This window comes from Eleutherodactylus coqui, chromosome 1 (assembly GCF_035609145.1).
Source record: "Eleutherodactylus coqui strain aEleCoq1 chromosome 1, aEleCoq1.hap1, whole genome shotgun sequence".
Taxonomy (NCBI): Eukaryota; Metazoa; Chordata; class Amphibia; order Anura; family Eleutherodactylidae; genus Eleutherodactylus; species Eleutherodactylus coqui.
Window position 1 is genome coordinate 233,214,820 of NC_089837.1, and position 26,307 is coordinate 233,241,126.

The 26,307-nt window shown below is 41.0% G+C and overlaps 1 protein-coding gene across 26 annotated transcripts in view; it reads right to left on the reverse strand.

Annotated features, from left to right (window-relative positions):
* Nucleotides 1–26,307, reverse strand: part of TRDN (triadin) — a 630,780-nt gene that overhangs the window by 148,892 nt on the left and 455,581 nt on the right. For 25 of the 26 annotated variants that reach the window (XR_010793132.1, XM_066606567.1, XM_066606610.1 and 22 more), the window contains 10 exons: nt 18,132–18,170; nt 14,583–14,627; nt 14,324–14,368; nt 9,722–9,796; nt 9,554–9,628; nt 7,717–7,791; nt 6,822–6,896; nt 4,041–4,106; nt 3,879–3,953; nt 2,625–3,206 (listed from right to left, as the gene is read on the reverse strand). Coding sequence is in view for 25 of the 26 variants with exons in the window: in XM_066606567.1 (XP_066462664.1) it covers nt 2,625–3,206; nt 3,879–3,953; nt 4,041–4,106; nt 6,822–6,896; nt 7,717–7,791; nt 9,554–9,628; nt 9,722–9,796; nt 14,324–14,368; nt 14,583–14,627; nt 18,132–18,170 (1,152 nt within the window). In the remaining variant the exon portion in view is untranslated. The remainder of the gene's footprint in view (nt 1–2,624; nt 3,207–3,878; nt 3,954–4,040; nt 4,107–6,821; nt 6,897–7,716; nt 7,792–9,553; nt 9,629–9,721; nt 9,797–14,323; nt 14,369–14,582; nt 14,628–18,131; nt 18,171–26,307) is intronic. The other variant, XM_066606647.1, reaches the window with a different exon arrangement.

Sequence of the window (26,307 nt, forward strand, 5' to 3'; positions counted from 1 at the left end):
ATTCAGATAATATACCGTGTAACCATGGGTCACATCAGGTAATGTAATTGGTGTTTAATTTTCTCAGAGTCTGCTGACAATTGATTCTGCAGGTGACTCTTTTTGTTTTTTTTTACTGGAGTCTTTGCAAAGCAGTATCATTTACATAATGTTTTCCTCTTGGTGTTCAGAACTGCATTAGCTTGTTGTGGTATGGATTCCATGTGTGGAAATTATTGAGCAGAAATATTAACCTCTGTGAACAGGATAGCTTTTTACATTTGCTGCAAATGCAGATGCAGCAGAGAAATTCTTCAATTCTCTATCACAGCTGTCACACAATGTCACATCATTCATTTGGCAAGAGCTGCCTGTGATTGGCTGAGCACCTCAGCCAATCACATTAAGCTCTTTCAGCAAGCGGGGATTTTAAATCCCCGCTGCTGATAGATCAGCACTACAGAGCAGGGGACAACAGGAGAAGACGTGGCTGAGCCCCGGCAGCTAAAGCAAGGTGGTTTCCTATTTTTTGTTTTTTTACAGCACTTTTACAGGATTTTCAGGGAAGGGCTTATATTTAAAGCCCTTCCCTGAAAGCAATTGACGGGGTGCCAGCAGCAGAATCCTGTGTGACAGCTTCGGTAGAGAATTTAAGAATTCCTCTGCTGCATCTGTCACAGATGTGGCAGATGTAGCAGCAGGGAATTCTTTTTACTAGCGGGGATGAAGGCAACATCTGCCGCATGCAGCAGATGTGTTCTTCATCCCCGCGGGGAACACAGCAGCGGCAGAGGGTACATTTTTGCTTCTTTTTTTTGCAGTAAAATTTTCGTTTTTCAGCAAAGGGCTTATAGGTAAAGCCCTTCCCTGAAAAACAATGCAGGGGTGTTGGCAGACCATTGTTTTCAATGGAGCTGCTGGCTTCTTTGAAAACAATGCACGGACCTGCATTCATGCGTGTTTTTGCACGTATATGGGTAAAACACCCTCATGTGAAGCCACCCTAAAACTGATGATATTTGATTGATAGATAAAGAAACACAATTTTCAGAAGGGGCATCACATAAGGAAATAATGGCAACCATATCACATAGCCTGTTGTATTTGTAATATCAGTGAAATTTGCAGATTTCTTGTCTCCGAGTTCTACTTTCAATTACTTTTTTTCAGCATCCACTGAAGTTTACTACCTGGGGGGTACTTATCACAACAGTATGTCAACTAACATCCTGTGGATGGCGCAGGCTCAGCTTCTGAGCCATTCCATAGTGGAAGGTGGCTGTTACTGACAATCAGCTGTATGTACTAGCATGGTATCAATAAAAACTACAGCTCATCACACACAAAAAAACAAGCCCTCACAGAGCTCCATCCATGAAAAAATAAAATAGTTATGGGACTCTAAATGCAGCGATGTAGAAAAAAAAATCTAGTTTTTTTGAGCAAAAGTGAAAAATCTTAAATAAATTATAATAATTATGGTATTGTCTTAATTGTACTGACACGCAAAAAAATGTATTTATGGTATGTCATTAGCGCTGTAAAAAAAACAACAACAGAATTGATGTTTTCTCTCCCTGCCCTGTATTGTAAAAGTTTTACAATACATTATATGCACCCAAAAATGACACTTACAAAAACTACGGTTTGCCACACAAACAACAAGCCCTCATATGCCGTGTCAACGGAAAAAATAAAAAAGCTATGGCTTCTGAAAAGTGGAGATGAAAATCCCCCCAAAATAGTTGCGTCCTTTGGGCCAAAATAGGCCATGTCCTTCAGGGGTTAAAATTAATATGGGGATTTAGACTGAATGATTATGATTTTATGGAGGACAGCTTTAGAAGTACACACAAGTGCTCATGGGTAGTTTGGGTCCTTATAAGAGTTTCAAAGGATGAAAGAAATATGCAATATTTTCTTATATGTAAAATGATGGATATTTTGTAGCCTGCATGCCTAAAAACTATATAAGATAAATGGGTTTTCTGGTTTTATATAAATCAAGCTTGATTACTGTAAAAAAAATGTATCTTGTGTGCCAGGTCAGATGCAACTGATTAGTTATTATTGGATTGGACTTTATTGGAGAAGTTCTTTTAGGAGCGGCTGCTCTCTCTGATGTCATCTGATGTGTGCGAATCGTGCGCCTGCGGTGATGCGGGTCTACACGTGATCTTTACGTCATCGGGGGTTTCCCGGGACGTGGGATCATTGCACCAGATTTCGGCGCTTTTCCCTCCCCCTTTCCCTCCCCCGCTCCTCCCCCCCATACAAACAGGAGATGTGACTTGCTACAGGAAACATCATTATCAGGTATTTGTCTATATATTTGTACGTTTTTCTGTTATCTGTACACTTGAAAAAGGCCACTCGGCCGAAACGCGTTGTGTATATTATTATTGCTCATATTAAAAATTGTGAAAATATCTCTGCTGCTGCTGGTATTCACCACCACGTGATAAGACACCCTGGATCGGGAGGCGCCTTGGCCATAGGCGCCTCCACTAAGTAAGTCCTATCCTTTCATTTACTCCTTTATATACACAGTCTGGTGTGAGCGCTGAGGAATTTTTTGTTTCGCAATATAGTTCGTAAATTGCTATATAATAATGTGTAGATTTTGATGAATATTATAATGTTACCTTTCTTTGCTTCTGCTGGCAACTGTAGTTTTTTCTTGGATTCTACTGGCTCTTCATGTTTTTTCTTAGATTCTGTTGGCACTACATGCTTTTTCCTGGGTTCTGCTTGCTCTTCAGGCTTTTTCTTGGCTTCTGTTGGCTCTTCATGCTTTTTCTTGGCTTCTGTTGGCTCCTCATGTTTTTTCTTGGGTTCTGCTGGCTTTTCATGTTTTTTCTTGTGCTCTGTTGGTTCTTTATGTTCTTTTTTGGTTTCTATTGGCTCTTCATGTTTTTTCTTTGGTTGTGTTGGGTCTTTATGCTTTTTCTTCAGTTCTGTTGGCTCTTCGTGCTTTTTCTTGGGTTCAGCTGGCTCTTCATGCTTTTTCTTTGGTTCAGCTGGCTCTTCATGCTTTTTCTTGGGTTCGGCTAGCTCTTCATGCTTTTTCTTGTGTTCAGCTGGCTCTTCATGCTTTTTCTTGGGTTTAGCTGGCTCTTCATGCTTTTTCTTGGGTTCCACTAGCTTTTCATGCTTTTTCTTGCGTTCAGCTAGCTCTTCATGCTTTTTCTTGGGTTCAGCTGGCTCTTCACGTGTTTTCTTGGGTTCTGCAAATAAATTATTAACTTCTATTTACATTATTTTTTGGTAAATTGTTGAAATTGTTGCCAAAAGGAGAACATTTAAGGTCTAATCATATTTATGGTCTCCATAAAGTGTTTTTTTTTATTTTCACTGAATACAATCATAGTCAAATGCAGAAATTTTACAATACACATCCATACATTCTCAGGAAGTTATTGAACTCCAGATGAACACAGGAAGGCCATGGAACAGTTCAGGCTTTTATTAAAAAATGCAAGAATGGAGCTGAAACATTTTGATTGCTGAGGGGCCACTGCCAGAGACGACCCCTGCTAATGTAATTGCTGCCCGCCCCAGCTTTTAGGTGATCTTCTGTTTTTTAAGCTCGTAGGCACTTTGGGCAGCCATAGGATCCTGGAAGCCTTGGGCCATGGTGGCTGACCAAACTGCCTATATTATAATCTGCCATTAGCAAGATTATATAGATTTCAGATTATGAGAAATTTAAACCTTTAAGGAAATTCAAGAAAATTTAAGGCTGGGCATATCTGTACTCTGGCACCATTACTTCTTGTTCACATGACAGAAGAATCCAGGCAGTTTTGGCTATGGAATATCAGTGCTGTACTTGACCTACAATTTACAGGCTAAAAAAAAATGTACCTTTTGTGCGACAATATACAGTATTTGGTTACCTTTTTTAGATTCCAGTGGTAATTCATGTTTTTTCTTGGGCTCTACTGGTACTTCATGTTTTTTGGCAGGAGTCTCTGCAGAGTACATTGTAAATATAGCTTCAACTGCGAGTCGTATACTGAATTTTGCAAATTGTTTTATAATAATGTTTAGATGTATACCTTTCTTAGGTTCTGCTGCTAATTCATGCTTTTTCTTAGGTACTGCTGGCTTTTCCACTAAAGTCTCTGCAAGGCAATGAGTAAATTTTGTTTGCTATTATATTTTATAACTTACTCCAAAATCCAGATGAGGCAAGTGTTATCTTGATGCTTAACATGTTAAATCCACAGTTTCATCAAACTTTACTTGATTTTTTTTACATGGGTTGCATTGTGTTAGATCTTAAATAGAGATGAGTGAGTACCCAAATGCTCTAGTCCTTGTTATTCGAGTCGAGCTTTTTGTAAATTCGAGAGCTCTATTAGAGTAATGAACCCCATTGACTTCAATGGGAGACTCGAGCATTTTTGTATGGGACCGGCCGGTTGCCGAGCTTTTTTTTTCTCTCTCTCTCTCTCTCTCTCTTCTCTCTCTCCCCCACCCCCCTCCCCGCCAAGCCAGCCACAAAATACCATTGACATGCACAGCGGGGAGGCATCAAAACTAACACATTGCAGCGGGAAGGGGACAAAACTGGGGCGGGGTCGAACATGGCGTGATGCTCGCTCAAGAAGCGAGCACAATCGAGTATGCTAATACTCGAAAGAGCATCAAGCTCGGAAGAGTACGTTCGCTCAACTCTAGTGTTAATTTATGTTTATTCCAACTATGTACTTAACAAGCATCAAGCTAAAGATGCCTTTTTATGGGGCGATAATCATCCCATGTACACGTGGCTGCTGACAGGGCTCTGAACAATAAATTGCCTGCCTGTCGGAGTCACTTCATTTTTAGCAGAACTAAAAAGCAAGTGATTGTTGGCCCATGTAAACAGGAGCTGCTCAATGCTTGACTGATCCTGTTTACTAGAGATGAGCGAGCATACTCGTCCGAGCTTGATGCTCGTTCGAGTATTAGGGTGCTCGAGATCCTCGTGGTGCTCGTCTCGATTAAACGAGCACTGACCATTGAATTCAATGGAGCCGGCAATACAGCCGGCTCCATTGAAAGCAATGGGCTGCCGGCTAGTGCAGGATGAATTTTCGGGAAGGGCTTAAAAATATAAGCCCTTACCTGAAAATCATCCTAACATGTGTAAAAAGTAAAAAAATAAATAAATACTTACCTTGTCCCGGCAGAACGATGTTAGCCCGTTGAATTCAATGGAGCCGGCAATACAGCCGGCTCCATTGAAAGCAATGGGCTGCCGGCTAGCGCAGGATGAATTTTCGGGAAGGGCTTAAAAATATAAGCCCTTACCTGAAAATCATCCTAAAATGTGTAAAAAGTAAAAAAAAAAATATACTTACCTTGTCCAGGCAGAACGATGTTAGCCCATTGAATTCAATGGAGCCGGCAATACAGCCGGCTCCATTGAAAGCAATGGGCTGCCGGCGATCGCACAATGAATTTTCAGGAAGGGCTTAAATATATAAGCCCTTCCCTGCAATTCATCCAGAAATGTGTAAAAATAAAAAATATATATATACTCAACTGGTCCCGGCAGACGGAGTTCAGCTGCGGCCAGCTGGCAGTTCTCCTGAATTGCTCTCTGTAGTATTCAGCAGCCGGGGATTTAAATGGGTGTGAGTGGGATCTGCCTCTGATTGGTCACAGCCTGACCAATCAGAGGCAGATCTCACTCACACCCATTCATGAATTCATGAATGGGTGAGTGAATGCCGCCTCTGATTGGCTCAGCGCAGCTCTCAGCTGAATGACAGCAGTTCAGCACCACAGTGCAGGGGACAGCAGGAGAAGACACGGCTGTGCCCCGGCAGCTGAAGGGAGGTGAGTATCTATTTTTTTTGTTTTTTAAATCACTTTTAATTCATTTCCAGGGAATGGCTTATATGTAAAGCCCTTCCCTGAAAAAGAATTCAGGTGTGCCAGCGGACCATTGTCTTCAATGGAGTCGCCGGCAGCAGCAGCGGCTCCATTGAAGAGAATGCCTGCATTTTTATTCTTTTTTACACTAAAATCTTTCTTTTTCAGGTAAGGGCTTATATTTTTAAGCCCTTCCCGAAAATTCATCCCGTGCTCGCTGGCAGCCCATTGCTTTCAATGGAGCCGGCTGTATTGCCGGCTCTATTGAATTCAATGGGCTAACATCATTCTTCTCTGCCACAGCTGTTACAGCTGTGGCAGAGGAGAACGATCTTAATGCTGACATAATTTTAATATTTTTATTTTTACACATTTTAGGATGATTTTCAGGTAAGGGCTTATATTTTTAAGCCCTTCCTGAAAATTCATCCCGCGCTCGCCGGCAGCCCATTGCTTTCAATGGAGCCGGCTGTATTGCCGGCTCCATTGAATTCAATGGGGTAACATCGTTCTTTTCTGCCACAGCTGTTACAGCTGTGGCAGAGGAGAACGATCGTTATGCTGACAGTGGGGGGGGGGGGGGGTCTCACTCTTGCCACTATTGTGGCTTAATAGTGAGACCTCGGAGCCCGAAATGCAGCCCTGCATGTTGCTCCTCGCTTGCCATATCCATTTCTGTGTTTTTTACATGACTTTGGTGATTTGCTAAGATTTTCACAAATGAAAACCTTAGCGGAGCACCAGTCATATACAAAAATGCTCGAGTCGCCCATTGACTTCAATGGGGTTCGTTACTCGAAACGAACTCTCGAGCATCACTGAATGTTCAACTCGAGTAACGAGCACTCGAGCATTTTGGTGCTCGCTCATCTCTACTGTTTACTTTGAATGGGGTGGGCGTCCCAATAGTGGGCAAAAATGCCCATAGAAGTTTACACATATTTAAAGTCATGCCAGATAATACAATATATCACCTTTCTCGGATTTGGCTGCCATTTCTTGCTTTTTCTTTGGTTCTGCTGGCTTTTCATGTTTTTTCACTACCGTCTCTGCAATTGTTATTATTATTATCACTACTTATTTACTATAACCTCCTGTGGCACTTTGTAAAAGATAATGAAATGCAAGGAAAGTTTATGCAAAGCAGTTTCAACTTTAAGCCACATTCACAAGGCAATATCTTGGTTAGCAGTTTTCATCTGTATTTAGAAACCAAAACCAGGAGTTGTTCTTCAGTCATGTTTTGGACCCAGTCCTCTTTATGGCTTACAAAGATTGATATAAAATAGTGAACTAAATCCTGCTGTTTGAAACAGGCCATAGCAAAATATAGTAGAAGAGGCACATATCCATGTGAGTTTACAAGCTTGAATGTTATATTAGGGCATGTTCACACTGGCAATAAAATCACGCGATTTTCACGCAATACGAGAGTGAGTGAAAACACAGAATTATGAAACCAATGATTTTCAATGGTTTCCCTCACATTTGCGATGTTTTTACTCATGCAATGTTGCAATGAAAAAAAATTCTGGCATGTCCTATCTTTCTGCGTCTTGCCTTTTTTTAAACTACCATGTTTCCCTATGGAGCCTCCTTCTTATTGCATCGCAAAGCACAAACTTGTGATTTTTGTAGGATGTGATGCATTTTTAACATTAGAAAATCCTATTGACTTTCGCACTAAAGAATTGTCGCAAAATCTCGCCAGAAAATTGCAAGTAGCAGTGATGTTTTGCGAGTGAAAGCAGCGTTAATGTTCAAAAATCGTGGAAAAAGTTGCTATTTTGCCACAATTCTCTTGCGGCGATATCGCAATCACTAGTGTGAAGGAGCCCTTGAGCTCTTTAAAAAAATACATTTTATTACCTTTCTTAGGTTTCACTGGCAGTTCTTGTTTTTTTATGGGTTCTCTTGGCTTATCATCTTTTTTCAGTGGGGTATCTGTAATGAAGAAATAATGCATTTTTTGTATAGTTTAAACTGGTAAATAAATATCACTGCGTACCAAACTAATGTTGTGTTTACATGTGCATTGCAGGTTCCAGCACAAATTCGGTGAGAACTAACAAGAAGAGTAGCACTGAATGAGTTGTGTCGGATGTCAGTGGTATCTGTCATATTAGGAACCTGACACATAGGCTTAGGCCTCATTCAGACGAGCGTGTTTATGTGCATACATACGTCCGCGCAAAACCGAGCGTCTATTAGAACCATTGGCTCCCTATGGTGTGTTCACATTTCTGTGTCTTACAGGCGTGCAAATGCACGTACCTGCAAAACATATGACATGCGTGCACCATAGGTCCGTGGTGCGCATCAATATTCCCCACGGGGAGTCCCCTTGTCATTTGAACATTTGACATTTGAATTCAATGAATGGCCGAGTGTTGCCTGTGATTGGCTGAGCGCTGTGACCAATCACAGGCAGCACTCAGGTGTCATTCAATGAATGGCTGAGCGCTGCCTGTGATTGGCTGAGCGCTTAGCCAATCCGATGCAGCCCTGCTTTAAATCCCCGCCTGCTGAAAGAGCTGCTTGTGATTGGCTGAGGCGCTCAGCCAATCACAGGCAGCTCTCGCCTGTCATTCATTTAGCGACAGCTGCCAGTGATAGGGAATGCATTGCTTGTAATAGACGCATGTTTTTGTATGCGCGTATGCACGCACAAAAACACGCTCGTCTGAAGCCACCCCAAGGCCTTGGTCAGATGAGCATTTTTTTTGTGCTGCTAGCAGTGCACAGAACGCGCTTCTAATAGGAACCAATAGACTCCTATAGAAGTGCTCACATGAGAGAATGTATCTTTGGTGCGAGCTGCGCAGGAGTTTCCATTGACTCCTATAGAAGCAGGAGTTAACTGCTGCACAGGAAAAGAAGATTCCTGCCACTTACAGCAGGATATTTGAGATGTGCTGCCAAGAAACACATTTTAAATGTCCCACTTTGAACTCTTGTTAGTCCCTGGGGGAATGAGGTGACTCCCCAAGCGTTCCCTTAATCCCTGCAGGGACTAACAGGAATTTACAATGGGACATTTAAAATGTGCTTCTGGGCAGCACGTTTTAAATGTCCTACTGTAAGCGGTGTGGTATTCCTCCAGCTACGCTTCTGGGCAATTCCCTAGCAGCATGGGGCAGTAGGGGATTCCCTCTACCTCTTCCCTCAAGGGATTTGCTTATAGCGGGAAGAGAGAGGGGGTGGGGTTACAGGGCTTACCCTAATGGCTTCCCCCGAGAGCATAGGTGTCTCCGCCCCTAACCTCACCCTTCAAGCTCCGCCCCTTTATTTTTTTCTGTGAGAATCCCTGTGATATACCATATAGCTACGCCCCTGTTACTAGCCCCACTCCACTCTGCACTATGCGAATATCCTTTGGGGACTCTTACAGCAGGGAGAGACAGAGCATGATATGGGTTAATCCCCCATAGCAGGGAGACAGAGCGGGGCTATGGGGGATAAACCCATAGCAGGGACAGACAGAGCGAGCTATCGGTTAATCCCCTGTAGCTTTGCTCACTCTCTCTGCGCTATGGGTAAATCCCAAAGCCCTGTGGGGCTTCTTCTCTCCCTCCTCCTGGAGCAGTTGAATTTTTACACACATGAGCAGCAATTTTTTTTGTGCTGCTATTTGTGTGCAAAAAAAACGCTCGTCTGACCAAGGTATAATGCTGTAATGCTCTTAGAAAAAATTTAAATTGAGTACCTTTTTTAAGTTCAGCTGGTGGTTCTTGTTTTTTCTTGGGTTCTGTTGGCTCATCATGTTTTTTAATCAGAGTCTCTGTAGCAGAATGATCAGTCAATTATTATCTATATTACATGTTATAAATTTTTCTATAACAATTTTACATTTTGTCTATTAAATTAACTTTACCTTTCCTGGGTTCAGCTGGTAATTTCTGTTTTCTCTTGAGTACTGTTGGTTCTTCATGTTTTTTCACTAAAGTTTCTGCAAGGAAATTATATGTGATTTTTATTATTTTACTGTATTTATAGTTTATTTAAATTGCCACAAAATAAGAATGGTTAAGCCATTTAAGGAAATGTTACTACAGTGTATAATATACTAGCTGATATACCCGGCTTCACCTAAGTTAATTTGATACAGGTGTTTACCTGTTGCTTGCATGGAAAATTTTCACTAAGTTATAGTTACTTCAGAGGACCCGAGGAATAAAATATGTATACACTTAGAGAATGTGCCAACCCTCCCACTCTCCTCACTTTTTACCCTTAAAGGTAATATCCCTTTTTATTCAAATTTAACCCCAGACTGGAGGTTGCAGACCTTTCTTAGCCTTAGAGTCATGCTCCATTCCTACAGTCCATGCCTGCTTACTTATGTACTTTACAGCCTTTCAGTATATGCACATAGAGGTGAGGTAGATTCTCCTCAGTATATACACATTGACGTGAGGTAGATTCTCCTCAGTATATACACATAGAGGTGAGGTAGATTCTCCTCAGTGCATGCACATAGAGGTGAGGTAGATTCTCCTCAGTAAATGCACATAGAGGTGGGGTAGATTCTGCTCAGTATATACACATAGAGGTGAGGTAGATTCTCCTCAGTATATATACACATAGAGGTGAGGTAGATTCTCCTCAGTATATGCACATAGAGGTGGGGTAGATTCTGCTCAGTATATACACATAGAGGTGAGGTAGATTTTCCTCAGTATATACACATAGAGGTGAGGTGGATTCTCCTCAGTATATACACATAGAGGCCAGGTAGATTCTCCTCAGTATATACACATAGAGGTGAGGTAGATTTTCCTGAGTATATACACATAGAGGTGAGGTAGATTCTCCGCAGTATATACATACAGAGGTGAGGTAGATTCTCCTCAGTATATACACACAGAGGTGAGGTATATTCTCCTCAGTATATACACATAGAGTTGAGGTAGATTCTCCTCAGTATACACAAATAGGGGTGAGGCAGATTCTCCTCAGTATATAAACATAGAGGTGAGGTAGATTCTCCGCAGTATATATACACAGAGGTGAGGAAGATTCTCCTCAGTATATACACAAAGAGGTAAAATGGATTTTCCTCAATATATACACATAGAGGTAAAATGGATTTTCCACAGTATATACACAGAGGTGATGTAGATTCTCCTCAGTATATACACATAGAGGTAAAATGGATTTTCCTCAGTATATACACAGAGGTGAGGTAGATTCTCCTCAGTATATACACAAAGAGGTAAAATGGATTTTCCTCAGTATATACACATAGAGGTAAAATGGATTTTCCTCAGTCATACACAGAGGTGATGTAGATTCTCCTCAGTATATACACATAGAGGTTAAATGAATTTTCCTCAGTATATACACAGAGGTGAGGTATATTCTCCTCAGTATATACACATAGAGGTGAAGTGGATTTTCCTCAGTTTATACACACAGAGGTGAGGTATATTCTCCTCAGTATATACACATAGAGATGAAGCAAATTCTCCTCAGAATACAAATCAGTTCCCTAGGCTTTATGATTTCTGAGAAAAAAACTACCTCATGTATCGCAGTTTTTCACGCTTAGAATTGAATATTGCAGTTGTGAACTCTTTACTTTTTCTATTTAGGACCTAAAGAATAGTTGTGCCAAATTTCAAATTTGAACGACACCACAAAGTTAGAGAATTAGATTTGGCACATTACATAGGTATGCACTTATTTTTTCGAGTTGTGATCCCTTTACTTTTGGACTGCAGGGATGGAGCATGCCTTTAAGGCTAAGATGCAGGTGCAACCTCCAAACTGGGTTAAATTTAAATAAAAGGGGTATTACTTTAAGGGTAAAAAGTCAGAAGAATGGGAGGGGTGGCACAGCAGTACATGCAATCTAAGGGGGGCTTCACACAAGCGTGTTTTTGTGCGTACATACGGGCGCACAAAAACACGTTTCTATTAGAACCAATGCATTCCCTATGGTGTGTTCACATGTCCATGTTTTACAGGTGTGTGCCTGTAAAGATAGGACATGCGTGCACCATAGGGAATGCATGCATTGTCTTCAATGGAGCCGCGGATGCTGCCGGCAGCTCCATTGAAGGCAATGGCCTGCCAGAACCCCTGAATTGTTTTTCAGGGAAGGGCTTTACATATAAGCTCTTCCCTGAAAAACAAGAATTTTAGTGTAAAAAAAAAATTAAAATACTTACCTGTCTGCTGCAGCCGTGTCCCACCAGGATGAAGAACACATCTCTAATTGTTTTTACAGGATGTCGGCAGCTGGATCCCCTACCGCAGCTGTCATCTGTGACAGCTGTGGTAGGGAATTCTTTATTCCCCGCAGGGATGAAGAATTCCTTTGCGGCATCTGTCACAGATGACAGCTGCGCCCAAAATGCTCGGGTGCTCGTTACTCGAGTCGAACTTTCAGTGATGCTCGGGAGTTCGTTTCGAGTAACGAACGCCATTGAAGTCAATGGGCGACTCGAGCATTTTTGTATATCGCCGATGCTCGCTAAGGTTTTCATTTGTGAAAACCTGGGAAATTCAAGAAAGTGATGGGAACGACACAGAAACGGATAGGGCAGGCGAGGCGCTACATGTTGGGCTGCATCTCAAGTTCCCAGGTCCCACTATTAAGCCACAATAGTGGCAAGAGTGAGACCCCCCCCCCCCCGCACTGTCAGCATAAAGATCGTTCTCCTCTGCCACAGCTGTAACAGCTGTGGCAGAGAAGAACGATGTTAGCCCATTGAATTCAATGGAGCCGGCAATACAGCCATCTCCATTGAAAGCAATGCGCTGCGGGCGATCGTGGGATGAATTTTCGGGAAGGGCTTAAATATATCAGCTCTTCCCTGCAATTCATCCAGAAATGTGTAAAAATAAAAAATATACTCACCTTGTCCCGGCAGAACGATGTTAGCCCATTGAATTCAATGGAGCCGGCAATACAGCCGGCTCCATTGAAAGCAATGGGCAGTGCTCGTTTAATCGAGACGAGTACCACGTGGTGCTCGTCTCGAGTAACGAGCATCTCGAGCACCCTAATACTCGAACGAGCATCAAGCTCGGACGAGTATGCTCGCTCATCTCTAATGGCCATATATCCGAAGCATGGATGGCCCAATTAGCCTCTTGTGTCACGTGGTATGTTTTTATCAATAATTCTATAGTGGCTTTATTTACATCAGTTCATGAGACTATCTCTTAACATGAGAAATAGTTAAGAGATCCTGTTATCTCTGACCATCCCCATAAACTACAGCCTTAGGCCTCAGTCACATGGGCGCCGATGAGCCCGTGTGACTGCAGGAAGGAGACGGACGTACCTGCAGACGGCCGTCTCTCTGCAGCGCCGGAAGAAAGAACACATGACCGGCAATGAAGCCGGTCACATGTTCTTTCCTCCAGCGCTGCAGAGAGACGTCCGTCTTCAGGTATGGCCGTCTGCTGGTGTCAGTCACATGGGCGCATCGGCGCCGGTGTACGGGTGCCGATGCGCCCGTGTGACTGAGGCTTTAGACAACAGCTTAAAGTTCCCTAATTTCAAACCTGTATATTGTATTTTTATACTTACTCCTGTTCTTCCACTTTGCCCTACAAATTTGCTGTGCAGCCTTTAAATGATTCTCTCATTACTGTAGTTTACGATGTTGGTCCAAGGGAATAAATTCCCTTTAAGGCTCTGATCTTACCATGGATTTGTCCCATAGATGTAGCAATCATCAACATAATCACCAGTATGTTACATTAATAACATAGTGTGTCACAATGCACTACACTATTTGCATAGTGCATTTATTCTCATTTCCTTTAATTTAGCGGTGCACTATGCAAGTAGTGTAGGAGAACAGCCTTATCACCATAGGCACACCATGAAGATCATGTTAATGATCGCTACATCTGGACATCAGACTACAGTAAGTACCAACATAATCGTACACAGACAAGTACTGTAGCATTCACATAGACTTCTATTGTGCAGATGAATTTGAAGGTGTAAAGTTACATTTTTTTCATGATACACATATGTGTCTGTCATAGGACAAAAATGGTCACGAACTTGGAGTATTGGAAAACGAAAAATAAAGAAAATTGGGAAATTAATCAATACTACTGTCTGACTTCTAGCTGTTTTGCTGAAGAAAGAAGACAGCTCCATACATCGCATAGTGGCTATACTGTTATAGTGGCTGTACTGCTAGCTGAGTCCCATTCACTTCAATAGGGCTCAAGCTGCAGTACCAACCCTGTCCCCTATGTAGTGTATGTAGCTGTCTGCTTCCTGCAGCAAAACAACCAGAATTGGGACAAGACCTTTAACACTGGATTCTTTTATCTGTACAGATTCATCAACAAGCTAAAAACAGCATTAGGTTGGACCTGGTAGCATTTTCAGCGATATTTCTAAGCAAACTGGCAGATAAATTTTGATAAATAAATAATGCCCCGGGCAACCGAAATTGGTGTAAGTACTTGACAAATCTACCCCAATGCCTAAGATGGTTACCTTTTTTAGGTTCTGTCGGCTTTTTATGTTTCTTTACTGGAATCTCTACAGAGGAAAAGGATATTCAGTAACAAGCTAAGTATATTTTCATGTATTACTCCAGAACATAAATTCAGTTAACTTCCGTGAGATCTACTGGCTCTTCAATTCTTTTAAATTGGAGTCTGCAGTGAAACGCTCGGTATGTAACAAGCACTACAGAAATATCTGTCCATGAATTTATTGATAGCATGTTTGAGAAAATGATAAAACATATTACCTTTCTTTGGCTCAATTCTTTTTTCAGCTTTCTTCACAGGAGTTTCTGTAAATAGAAACAGTAAATAGTAATACCCACCTAATTTGCTGTCTAAGCTTTCCTGTTCCCCCACTGCTCATCACTTCTGAGTGCGGAGGTATGAAGTCCCAATACAGGGACATGTACTTGCTTTAGCTAATTAACAGCTGAAATGATTGGCTGCAGTGACCACTTGTCCCTGTTGTTGATGAATATCTGCAGCTTGAAGTAAAGCGACATGAAGATTGAGCACCAGTGAAATGGGAGTGTTGGCGGAACAGGTGAGGTATTGCTACTTTTATTTATTTACTGTCTAGTGAGCAGCTCTGAAATAATGACTTGTACTTGTATAACCTCTGTAAAGCTCCTTTAAAGCTAATTAAACCAATATATTTGAGAACCGCATAAGTAAACATTTATTAAATACTAGAAATCCCTCTATTAGGTTGTGCTGGGAAAACCACTGAAACTTAAGTTTTAATACTGAAATATTAAAAATGAGCCAATATAACAAACTAGACACAATACAAAAATGCTGAAAACATACCTAATGCAGTAGGACATATCAATAATACCCAGCCTACTGGGTGTAAAGATTGTCTATGGGTAGTTGAATCAGATATAATAGATTGTCCCTTATACCCCTCATCAAAATCAATTCAAAAAGGATGTAAATCTGATTCCCAGGTGACTTGTAATTCACTTTTTGACAAGTACAATCCTGCACTTATTTGTTCTCAAAAAGTTCTCAGCACAGTGACTAAATTATTGAATAATCCTGTTGCCATTAATACAGTTCAATTAAGCACACTTTCAGCTCCTACAGTCACTCGTTATAACATGTATATTGCTCTGTGTCAAATAACTGAACTTTTGGTTCAGTAGGTACTCTAATCAAAATATTGAATAATCCTGTTACTGTATATACAGTTCAACTCATGCAGCAACTCACTGTAGTATGATAATTGCTCTGCTCAAAATAACTGAACTTAAATCGTAGGTACTCTGCTCAATGCGTGGAAAGGAGCCGTCAGTCTACCATCAGGGCTGTTGGCACTTTTGTTTGCTATTTTTATATCTACCTCTCCTGTCTCTCTATACTACTGGTAGCTAGTAGACCAGTGGATGCATGAGGGCATATACACAAGGCGACCGAGCTCGAGATGCCCTGAAAAGACCACCAAAAGAGAGGATTGTCTGATCATTAAAGAAGCATGAGCACCTCCAACTGTTTTATTGTCCGCCATCCACAGACAGTTGACATCATCGGTACAGGCCTCTGTATATGTTAGAACCACTTCCACATGCTTGGTTGAAGGATACTTGGTCTTATGCCACCCATTATGTGCACTGCCTTAGACACTCACGATCGCCTCTATTTGCAGTGGTGTCATGAACAACAAAACTAGACTGCTGCAGAGTGAAACCGGGATGTTTTCAGCAAAAAAGCCAGGTTTAATTTGGGCACTGACGACAGCCGTGTTTATGTCTTGAGACCTAGGGGTGAGTGCCTCAATCCTGCCTTTGCTGTAGAGCGCCACAATGTCCCCACTGTTGGTGTGATGGTCCGGGGGGGCAATTGCTTATGACAGTTGGTCACCCCTAGTGATGGTATGAGAGAGAATAATAGCTTAACGATATGTTCAGGACAATTTGTAGCCATGTATGTTGCTTTACATGTCATGGCTTCCAAGAGAGTGTCGCAGGAATGCCTCCACAATATTGCCACACTTTCATGTCCTGACCGGTTGCCATATTTATTGCCAATAGAACATGTATAGGACCATCTGGGACTCCAACTTTGACAGCCTATGAGTTTGCATGATCTAGAGGCTCAGTTCCAGTAAATGTGGAACAACATGCTGCAGAACACTATATAGAACCTGTATGTCTCCATGCATGTCTGTATTACATCTTGCATCCTATAGGTGGTCCAACAGAGTTCAGTTTTGCACAATAAATTATCCTTCTACTCTGATATTGTAATCACTTACATCAATGTTGCAATCACATATATAAAGTTTCATTCAATTCCAACAACTCTTTCTAGCTGCTTGATTTTTTTTACAATGAGTATAAATATATAAAAAGACTGTTTAAACAGGGGTTATTTAATAACCTAATTCCTCCTGTTGGCAAAAAGTTGCTATGGGTTTATGCACAAAAATTGTGACTTTTTGCTGTTTTTTTCCGCCTCTGCAAAACTGAGCATAGCTATAAGTATGGGTGTGGCAATACTGGCACGTCATATTTGAGTGTAATTTATGATAGAAACTAACATACATTATGCCAAAATTTTACAGCAACTCCTAACTGGTATAGATTTCATTCTATGGTGCATGAACGGTCTGAGATCCGCCTAATATTTTAAGAGGTGTTTTTTTGAGACTGACATGTGAAACACCAATCTTAATACTTATGTTCCTCTATGCATAACATGTTATGCTAAGTTTAACCACCTTTCTTGGGTTGCACTGGCACTTTGTGTTGCCTTACTGAAGTCTCTGTTAGAGAAAAAAATTATCAGCAACAGAGATATCAGTACAATACCCAAACATTTCTAGTTAAAGATGATGTCATTTATATCAATGGATGGGACCCTGGGCTGTTTTAAGTCGTTTGGCCTAATATTGTACTACAAGAGTTTCATCACTTGAACCTGGGAAATGTACAGATTCTGGATCTTACAGTGTCCTTTCTGGATTTGTATGGCTCTTAAATTAAACTAAAATTTTTAAAAATGCAAGTTGATTTCCATTATACACTTTTTAAAGGTTTGCATGCCCTTTACTACACTGTATTTTGAAATCACAGCATAAAGAGGATTATCAAAATAATGGAAACACCTAGAATTGATAATGCTCATCCAGGTGTTTCCATTATTTTGATAAACCCCCGTTTCTATCAGTTTTGGATTGTTCCTCCAGTGTTTTGTCTCTGACTTATATAGTGCCTATTATCATTATAAAGCTGGTCTTGATTTAAAACTGTAGAAACTGGTGGTATCCAAGGTAAAATAAATGTTAGTAGATACTGCATAGGAAATGTACACCATATTGTATGACGTATTTATTTGATAGAGAATGAGTAATAATTAGGCGAAGGATGTAAATTCTCACTTGGCAAGACCAAGAGAATAGGTGAAATGCACAGACTGATTAACTTACTTGAATCCATTTCTGTACAGTGAATGGTAAGTAATAATATGTAAAACATATACACCAATAATTTAGCTGTGTTGGGGGTCCTGTACAAAACCTTTTACACCAGTTTCTAAGACTTTTATGCAGAACTTGTCAGGAGGGAGAGTAGCCTTCCTAGACTGACAGACTTATGTATAATTTACTCCTGAACCAGGCACACAGAGATGCCAAGATACATCATGAAGAGGTATGAGCCTCTTCATGTATTGGGTACATCATGCTCTGGGGCAAATTATAGTAAGGCTAGTGTGGAAAATCACTGATTTAGCTGATAACAACTATGATTTCATACTTGTCACATATGTGTAATTATTATTCAGCAAATTACCTTTCTTCGGTTCTTTTGGTTGCTTCTTAATAGCGGGTTCTAAAATGAATAGCAAATAATATATTATTAATATTTTAAGATTTTCATGGGGCAGTCATATAAAAACCAAGGCAAAATAGTAATAAAAGCTGCAGGTTTTATGCGACCCCTTCTTGTTAGGACAGCTCCTTAAAATTGTTATATTGGAGCATACTCAAGTAATAGGGAGCTTTTTCAAGTAGATGTCTCTGCTGTGGAAGATATCTGTCATCCATTAAAATCAAAGCTTTTTTGCTTTGATGGGCAACCATGTGATTTTCAATTTTTCTGTGGTGCCTCTTAAGTGAAAATAATAATTTACACTGCTGTTGCCTGTGTGATAAGAGCTATGAGGTAACCTATGCATCCACATATATGCCTTCAATCAGCCTGTAATAAAACCTGTACTTTTGGCTCTGTCCCTTGCAGTCACTTTCAGGTTCTGTTCACATCGGCATTGGTCAATTCCATTCCATAGGAGCAGAATAGTGAAACTGACTATGTACCAGATCAGTCATATGACCGACACCAACGGCACCCAGTGAACCCCACTGACTTATATTGGAATGCATTGGGCTTTGTCATGGTGTCTGTGATTTAAAGGAAAAATGGTGCAGCACTTTCTTTGATAAAAAAAATGCAAAACATTTTTGCATCAAAACCTCCTCAAATCACTTTGGGGAAGTAGTGATCCTCCACCATGACTGATAGCCGCAGCGGAGAATCGTGGAGTGTCTTCCATTGTTTTCAGTGGGGAAACCTCGCATTGCACTGCACCATGTGCACCATGTGAAACCGGCCTTATAATCATATCAGCTATTCTTTTGCACCCATGTTCAGGACACTAATCTTTTGGCATGAACAGCTGTGTTTGAATAGGAACAGAAGTTGGGCACCAGAGACTTGTCCCTATCTGCTGTAAAGCAGGACAAAAAAATTGTTTTCTTAAAAGAGTTTTTCCAGGCTTTAAAAAAATCTGATAGCTGAAAATGGCATAAGATTAGTAAAAAAATTCTATATTCTGTCACACCGTCACTTTAGTTCCTGTCTATTTACCGTAGATGAAGTGATGTTGTGCCATACCAGTATGTGACCGTTCTAGCCAATCACATCATCATTCCAGCTGGGTAGGAGACCAGAGACAGAGAGCAGCAGAGTACAGCTGGACTGACAGCACTGGAGCAGGGGATTTAAAAGCTGACAATGGGCTTTTTTACTTAAAGGGGTTGTCCTGCACCGAAACGGGTTTTTTTTTTTTCAATAGTTCCCCCGTTCGGCGCGAGACAAACCCGATGCAGGGGTTTAAAAAAAAAAAATGCATAGTACTTACCCGAATCCCCGCACTCCGGTGACTTCTTACTTACCTTGCGAAGATGGCCGCCGGGATCTTCACCCTCGGTGGACCGCAGGTCTTCTGTGCGGTCCATTGCCGATTCCAGCCTCCTGATTGGCTGGAATCGGCACACGTGACGGGGCGGAGCTACGAGGAGCAGCTCTCTGGCACGAGCGGCCCCATTCAGAAGGGAGAAGACCGGACTGCGCAAGCGCGTCTAATCGGGCGATTAGACGCTGAAGATTAGACGGCACCATGGAGACGGGGACGCTAGCAACGGAGCAGGTAAGTGAATAACTTCTGTATGGCTCATATTTAATGCACAATGTACATTACAAAGTGCATTAATATGGCCATACAGAAGTGTATACCCCAACTTTGTTTCGCGGGACAACCCCTTTAAGTTATTGCATATTGTGCAATTAGTTTAATTCTTTTTAAGTCCAAAGAACCCCTTTAAGTTTAAATGGCTTATTTATTTCTCTCTGGAGTTTACAGAAAGATACATCAGCAAATGACTATTCCCAGTATATTAATTACTTGCTATAAACTTTAAAAAGCTATTCTGAAACATATGAAAATACTTTTCTTGATTATTTACTGCTATTTCTGAATAGATTTGGGAATGATTAGGACCTACAGGCATATAGAGAATTAGCAATAAATAAACAATTCTCAAATTTCATGAAAGTTTATTTTAATAAATTGCATTTATATGTTCAGGTATAATGTACAATTCAATTACTGCATATTTGCTGATTTACAGCACTGACTACAACATCCACCCCTGCTTACGCCAATAGCTCTCTATACATCTTTTTTGCCTCTTAGGTATAAAATGATTTATATTACCCTATTCAAAGCACAGTATATTTTAATTTACATAATCTTTCATTGACTCAAGAGGAACATTACAATACATTAAAAAAGACAATTTAGGGATTTTCATCCAGAGATATTACTATATTAGATTTATTTCATAAAACTGTAGGAAAGGCAAAGGACTTAAAATAATACAAGAAATACAGTAGATGGTATTGTTAAATGAGAAATATTATTTGGGTATTTTATTTGCAGGGGCATGTCATATTTATAACATTTATTTTTTGTACTATTTTTTAGTAGAATTAAGTTATTAGTAACCTACAGTATTGTATTTGTGAGGCAGCTAAATAGAATGCTTATGTGAATGCTTCTTTATAAAATGTTGCATGCACGGGATTGTGTACATTTTGACCAGTAAGAGGGTGTCCAAAACAAAAGTGCCCTGCATACGCATTGCAGGATGCTGGTCTCTCACTGATGTTCCATTCACTGGAAGATTCTATGGAATCTTTAAAAAATTGCATTTGAGGCGTGGCCTGGATGGACTTAATGGTGGATGTGAGTTAGATAGCTCTGCTGCCTAACCTGCTATAGCAACTCACAGCAACACGAGTTACTCAACATTTCTTCTGTGGAAGTGCCAGAGAGGTTCCTGATCACAGCCATGTCACGGAGGAAGTTGGGGAAGTCAGGTCCTAAGCGTCTGACTGACTTCTATCCAGCATGTGGCAGAGAGGAGGAGAAGAAAATGGAGGATCCTGCACCTGGAAGAGCTGGTAAGCGGGCTTCTTCTAGCCCCTCACCCCCCCACCAGACACAGCACACTAGGCACCCTCAGCTCCCACACAGCGAGCAGCCATCACTGCAGATGCAGGAACAAGGGAGAGACAGCCTGGCCCATCACAGCACAGAGAAGGAGGGGGGTAGCTGCAGCATGTCACCATCTTCTCCCCCACAACTAGTGTTGTGTGAGGAGGAAGGAACAGCAATCTCCCCAAGAGAGAGTCCAGAAAAGAGGAAGCCCAGGAGAGAGCTGCCCATGCATAATAACACTAGTCAATCCTGGTTAGAAGATGGAGAAGCTTCAGACCCCATATTAAACATAGAGTGCTCCAGCCAGGCTGCATCTGAGTTTCTTTATAAGAGACATGGTGCTGGCACTGAGAGGTTCATTGAAAAGGGACCTCACAGAATTCAACACCAAAGTCAGCTCTGCTATATCAGATCTGGGTGATAGAGTTGACCATCTTGAGAGCAAAACCTGTGAAATAACAAGCTCTCACAATGAGCTAATTGATGCTCATTACAAACTGGAGGAAGACTTTGAAACCTTGAAACGCAAAATGGCAGATCAGGAGGATCGTAACCGGCATAATAATATCAAATTCAGAGGCAAAGCAGAGTTAGTGAGACAAGAAGATCTTAATAAATATGCTCAAAACCTTATGGAAGCTCTACTCCCAAACTCCAAACCAGAGGAACTTATTCTGGACAGAATTCACAGGCTTCCAAAACCTAAGAATGTCCCAGACAGCGCCCCTAGAGATGTTATTGCCAGAGTACATTTCTATCATATTAAGGAGGAAATGATGAAACTCTCCAGGAATCGTAAAGATCTCCCTCCTCCTTTTGATAACATCAAACTATTCTCTGATTTCTCACAATCCACCATGGCTGCACGCAGAAAATTCTCCGCAATCACAGCTATCTTGAGAGAACAAAAATTTTTATACAGGTGGGGCTTTCCAACCAAGCTCATCATTAACAAGGAAGGTAACATCAGTGTCATCACTTCCTTTGATGAAGGTAAATCCTTACTGGAGAAATGGAACCTCCCTCCACCAAAAGAAGACACTCCTCCCTACATAACCAAAGATTGGTCCTACAAGCAATCTAATAAACCAAACAGAAAACCAATCACTTTTCGTTGAGAACTGGCTCTCCTCTGATATCGACTTACAGTTTTAGCTGTTTCGCTCGTGCTAAATGTTACTAATTCATCCACAGCAGGCTGAACTTTGTACACCCCCGAGCATGACCTTTCAGTTTTGGGTTTCTGTAAGGCCCAAGTCCAGAAGGGTCCATTTTTGTTGTAATTACCCTATTTTAAAGAGGTTGATTACCCTGTTATGGAAAGTTTTTTTCTATCTTTTCTATGTTGAACTATTTTTGGATGTGTCTGCAAAATACCCTCAATACTGTTATGCTGGTCTATCAAAAGAATTCTGATCACTTTGAAAGCACAAATAAAATTCTCTCATTGCTCCTACAACCTTCACCATAAATGGAGTTGAACCTGCTATCTTTAAATGTCAAGGGACTTAATTCACCTTTTAAGAGATCTGCTATGTGGAGAGAGGCTATTTAATCTAAAACAGACATTCTTTGTGCTCAAGAGACTCACTTCACCAAAGACAGAGCACCCTTTATTTCACATCCCAAGTTCTCAAGGATATTCACAGCTAATGCTCCTAAGAAGAAGGCGGGTGTTCTAATTGCCATTAAGAGCTCAGTGAACTTTCAGCTAGTAACGGAGGTGTCAGACGGAGATGGTAGACTCTTGATTTTAGTTTGCAAGATAGAAGGCTTCCTCATGACTCTGGTCAATATATATGCTCCGAATTCGAGACAATTAAGTTTCCTGGCCAGGGTGATGAGGAAAATAAAGAAAGTGCAACAAGGAAATTTGATAGTGTGTGGAGACTTTAATCTCATAGCAGATGCCGCTTTAGATTCTAGTCATGCTGGTAGAAGTAGAGGTCCAACCTTATCCTCCTGGATCCACAATGCAGAATTGTTTGACACTTTCAGATGCCAAAATGTGAACTCAAGAGAGTATTCATTTTACTCATGTCGTCATAAAACGTTTTCCAGAATTGACATGTTTCTGGTGGATTTCCCTGTTCTTGGAAAAATGTTAGATGCAAAAATTGGAGTGACATCTTGGTCAGATCACAGCCCAATCTTCCTCAAGTTAAGGGTGGGTCCCCAGGTTCCAACCTTTGGGCACTGGAGGAATAACACCTTCTTGATGAAACTCCCAAGATGCCAAAAGATTTTCAAAGATGCACTAGAGGAATATTTCCAACTTTACGACACTCCAGAGACATGTCGATTCACATTGTTGAATGCCCATAAATCTGTTATTAGAGGTTTGATGATACAACAGGGCTCCATATATAAAAGGGAAAAGAACAAACTTCTCAAAAACACCCTAGCTGAATTAGCAGTACTGGAAAGATCAATGCAATCCACCCCAACTCCCTCTCTCCATGACTCTCTTATGGAGACTAGACTTAAAATACGTAATATCCTCTTAGACGAACATGAAAAACACTTAAAATCTCTTAAAACTAACTATTATACTAGCAATAATAAGTTTACACGTCTAATGGCAAACAGAGTCAAGCAGAAAAGAATCAAAGCAACAATCCCTTTTATAGTTGACCCAGTTTCTGGAAATAAGTTATCTAACCCAACAGCTATAGCTGAAGTATTTAGGAAATTTTATGAGTCCCTATATAATCTTGAAAGGGACCCTTCCCTCTCACAACCCACTGAAGAAGAGATGAGTAATTTCTTGTCCTCCACCCATCTCCCAAAACTTAAAGAAGAACATTTAGAAACTCTGAACTCTCCTATAACTTCCCAGGAAGTTCTGAAAATTATAGACAATTCTAAGAAGGACAAAGTCCCAGGTCCAGATGGGTTCACCAATGAATACTTTAAAATCTACAAAAACCAACTAGTGACCCATATGAGAAATCTCTTTAATGAAGCAATGCTGAAAGGCTCTCTTCCCCCAGAAATGCTTCAAGCAAACATAGTAACAATCCCCAAACCTGGCAAAGATACATCTTCTCCCGCAAATTTTGGGCCAATATCATTACTAAATAGTGATAGAAAATTTTATGCAAAAATGCTAGCTCTGAGACTCATTGGAATAGTACCTGACCTTATACATAGTGACCAAACAGGTTTTGTCAAAGGGCGGCAATCAGCGGACGCAACTAGACGATTAATAGACATTATGAATGAGCTGGAGGTCTCCCGGATGCCTTCTCTGCTTCTTACTTTGGATGCGGAGAAGGCGTTTGACAGGATTAACTGGAGTTACGCATTCTCAGTGTTGAGGAAGATGGGTTTTGAGGGTAAAATTTTGGGAGCTATACAAGCTCTTTATGGTGCCCCATCTGCTAGGGTCCTTATTAATGGGGTTATCTCCAATTCCTTTAGGATAACAAACGGGACCAGGCAGGGTTGCCCGCTGTCTCCCACTCTATTTGTTCTGACAATGGAACCCTTAGCAGAAGCTATTCGCATAAAGAACAACAAAAGAGGAGTCCCCCTGGCACCATAAAATTGGACTTTTTGCGGATGACATAGTTTTAATGTTAACTTCCCCTCTAGAGTCTCTCAGAGCAGTATCTCAACTTCTTCATTCTTTTGGGAGAATTTCTTATTATAAAATCAACCTGTCCAAGTCAAGAATATTAGGTATTAAAGGAGATGTCCCGCGCCGAAACGGGTTTTTTTTTTTTTTAAACCCCCCCCCCCCGTTCGGCGCGAGACAACCCCGATGCAGGGGTTAAAAAAACCACCCGCACAGCGCTTACCTGAATCCCGGCGGTCCGGCGTCTTCATACTCACCTGCTGAAGATGGCCGCCGGGATCCTCTGTCTTCATGGACCGCAGGGCTTCTGTGCGGTCCATTGCCGATTCCAGCCTCCTGATTGGCTGGAATCGGCACGTGACGGGGTGGAGCTACACGGAGCTACACGGAGCCCCATAGAGAAGAGGAGAAGACCCGGACTGCGCAAGCGCGGCTAATTTGGCCATCGGAGGGCGAAAATTAGTCGGCACCATGGAGACGAGGACGCCAGCAACGGAGCAGGTAAGTATAAAACTTTTTATAACTTCTGTATGGCTCATAATTAATGCACAATGTACATTACAAAGTGCATTATTATGGCCATACAGAAGTGTATAGACCCACTTGCTGCCTCGGGACATCTCCTTTAATATCCCTCCAAAGCTTATGCTTCAAATTAAAAAAGAATTTCCATATGGATGGGACTTGAAAGATACCCAGTACTTAGGTATAACAATTTCTTCCCCAATAAAAAATACAATGGATTTAAATGTAGTTTCCTTGATGGAAGGGATACAGAGAAGTCTTGAAGACTACAACAAAACAGAATTTTCCTGGTTAGGGAGAATAGTGGTTTATAAGATGATGGTTCTCTCGAAAATTCTTTACATTTTTCGAACAATTGCACTTAAATGCCCTGCCAAACTACTTAAAAGTCTGCAAAAACAACTGATGACATTTGTGTGGGGAAATAAGAAACCTAGAGTTGCCGCAGCCATTATGTATAACCTCAGGAAAGATGGAGGAATGGGGGTCCCTAACCTAGAAGCTTACTACAAAGCAAATGTAATCTCTCAGTTGAGAGCTTGGTGTATACCCCAGAAAGGGATTAGCTGGCCAAATATTGAACAGAGTGCAATAGGATATAAATCCCTGAGGAACTTGCTACTTTGTTCAAGTGTAGATCCCAATCTTGAGAGTCCAGAAAATCCCATGATTAACAATTCTTTAGCAATCTGGAGAAAATTAATACAAATTTCAAAAAATCACTCCCCCAGGAAGTCAACTTCCCTCCCGATAGAGACCTTAGAATTCTGGTCAGATAATTTAAATACACACAACTGGAGATCAAAGGGAATTAAGTTTATTTCAGATCTTGCTGAAGGCCCTGAATTAAAAACCTTTAAATGTTTGCAAGATAAATATGGTCTCTTGGATACAGATTTTCTCCTTTATTCCCAAGTCCGTGGGATATGGTCGACAGTTCCCCTCCACAATCCTTCGCTGCCTTTGTATTTATATAGTTTTATGTTTGACCCCCCTCCCTATAAAGTAAAATTAAAAGATTTATACCAAGTATTTTGTGGAAGCGGAGATCATACGCACAATCCTCAAAAGAAAGCCCATCT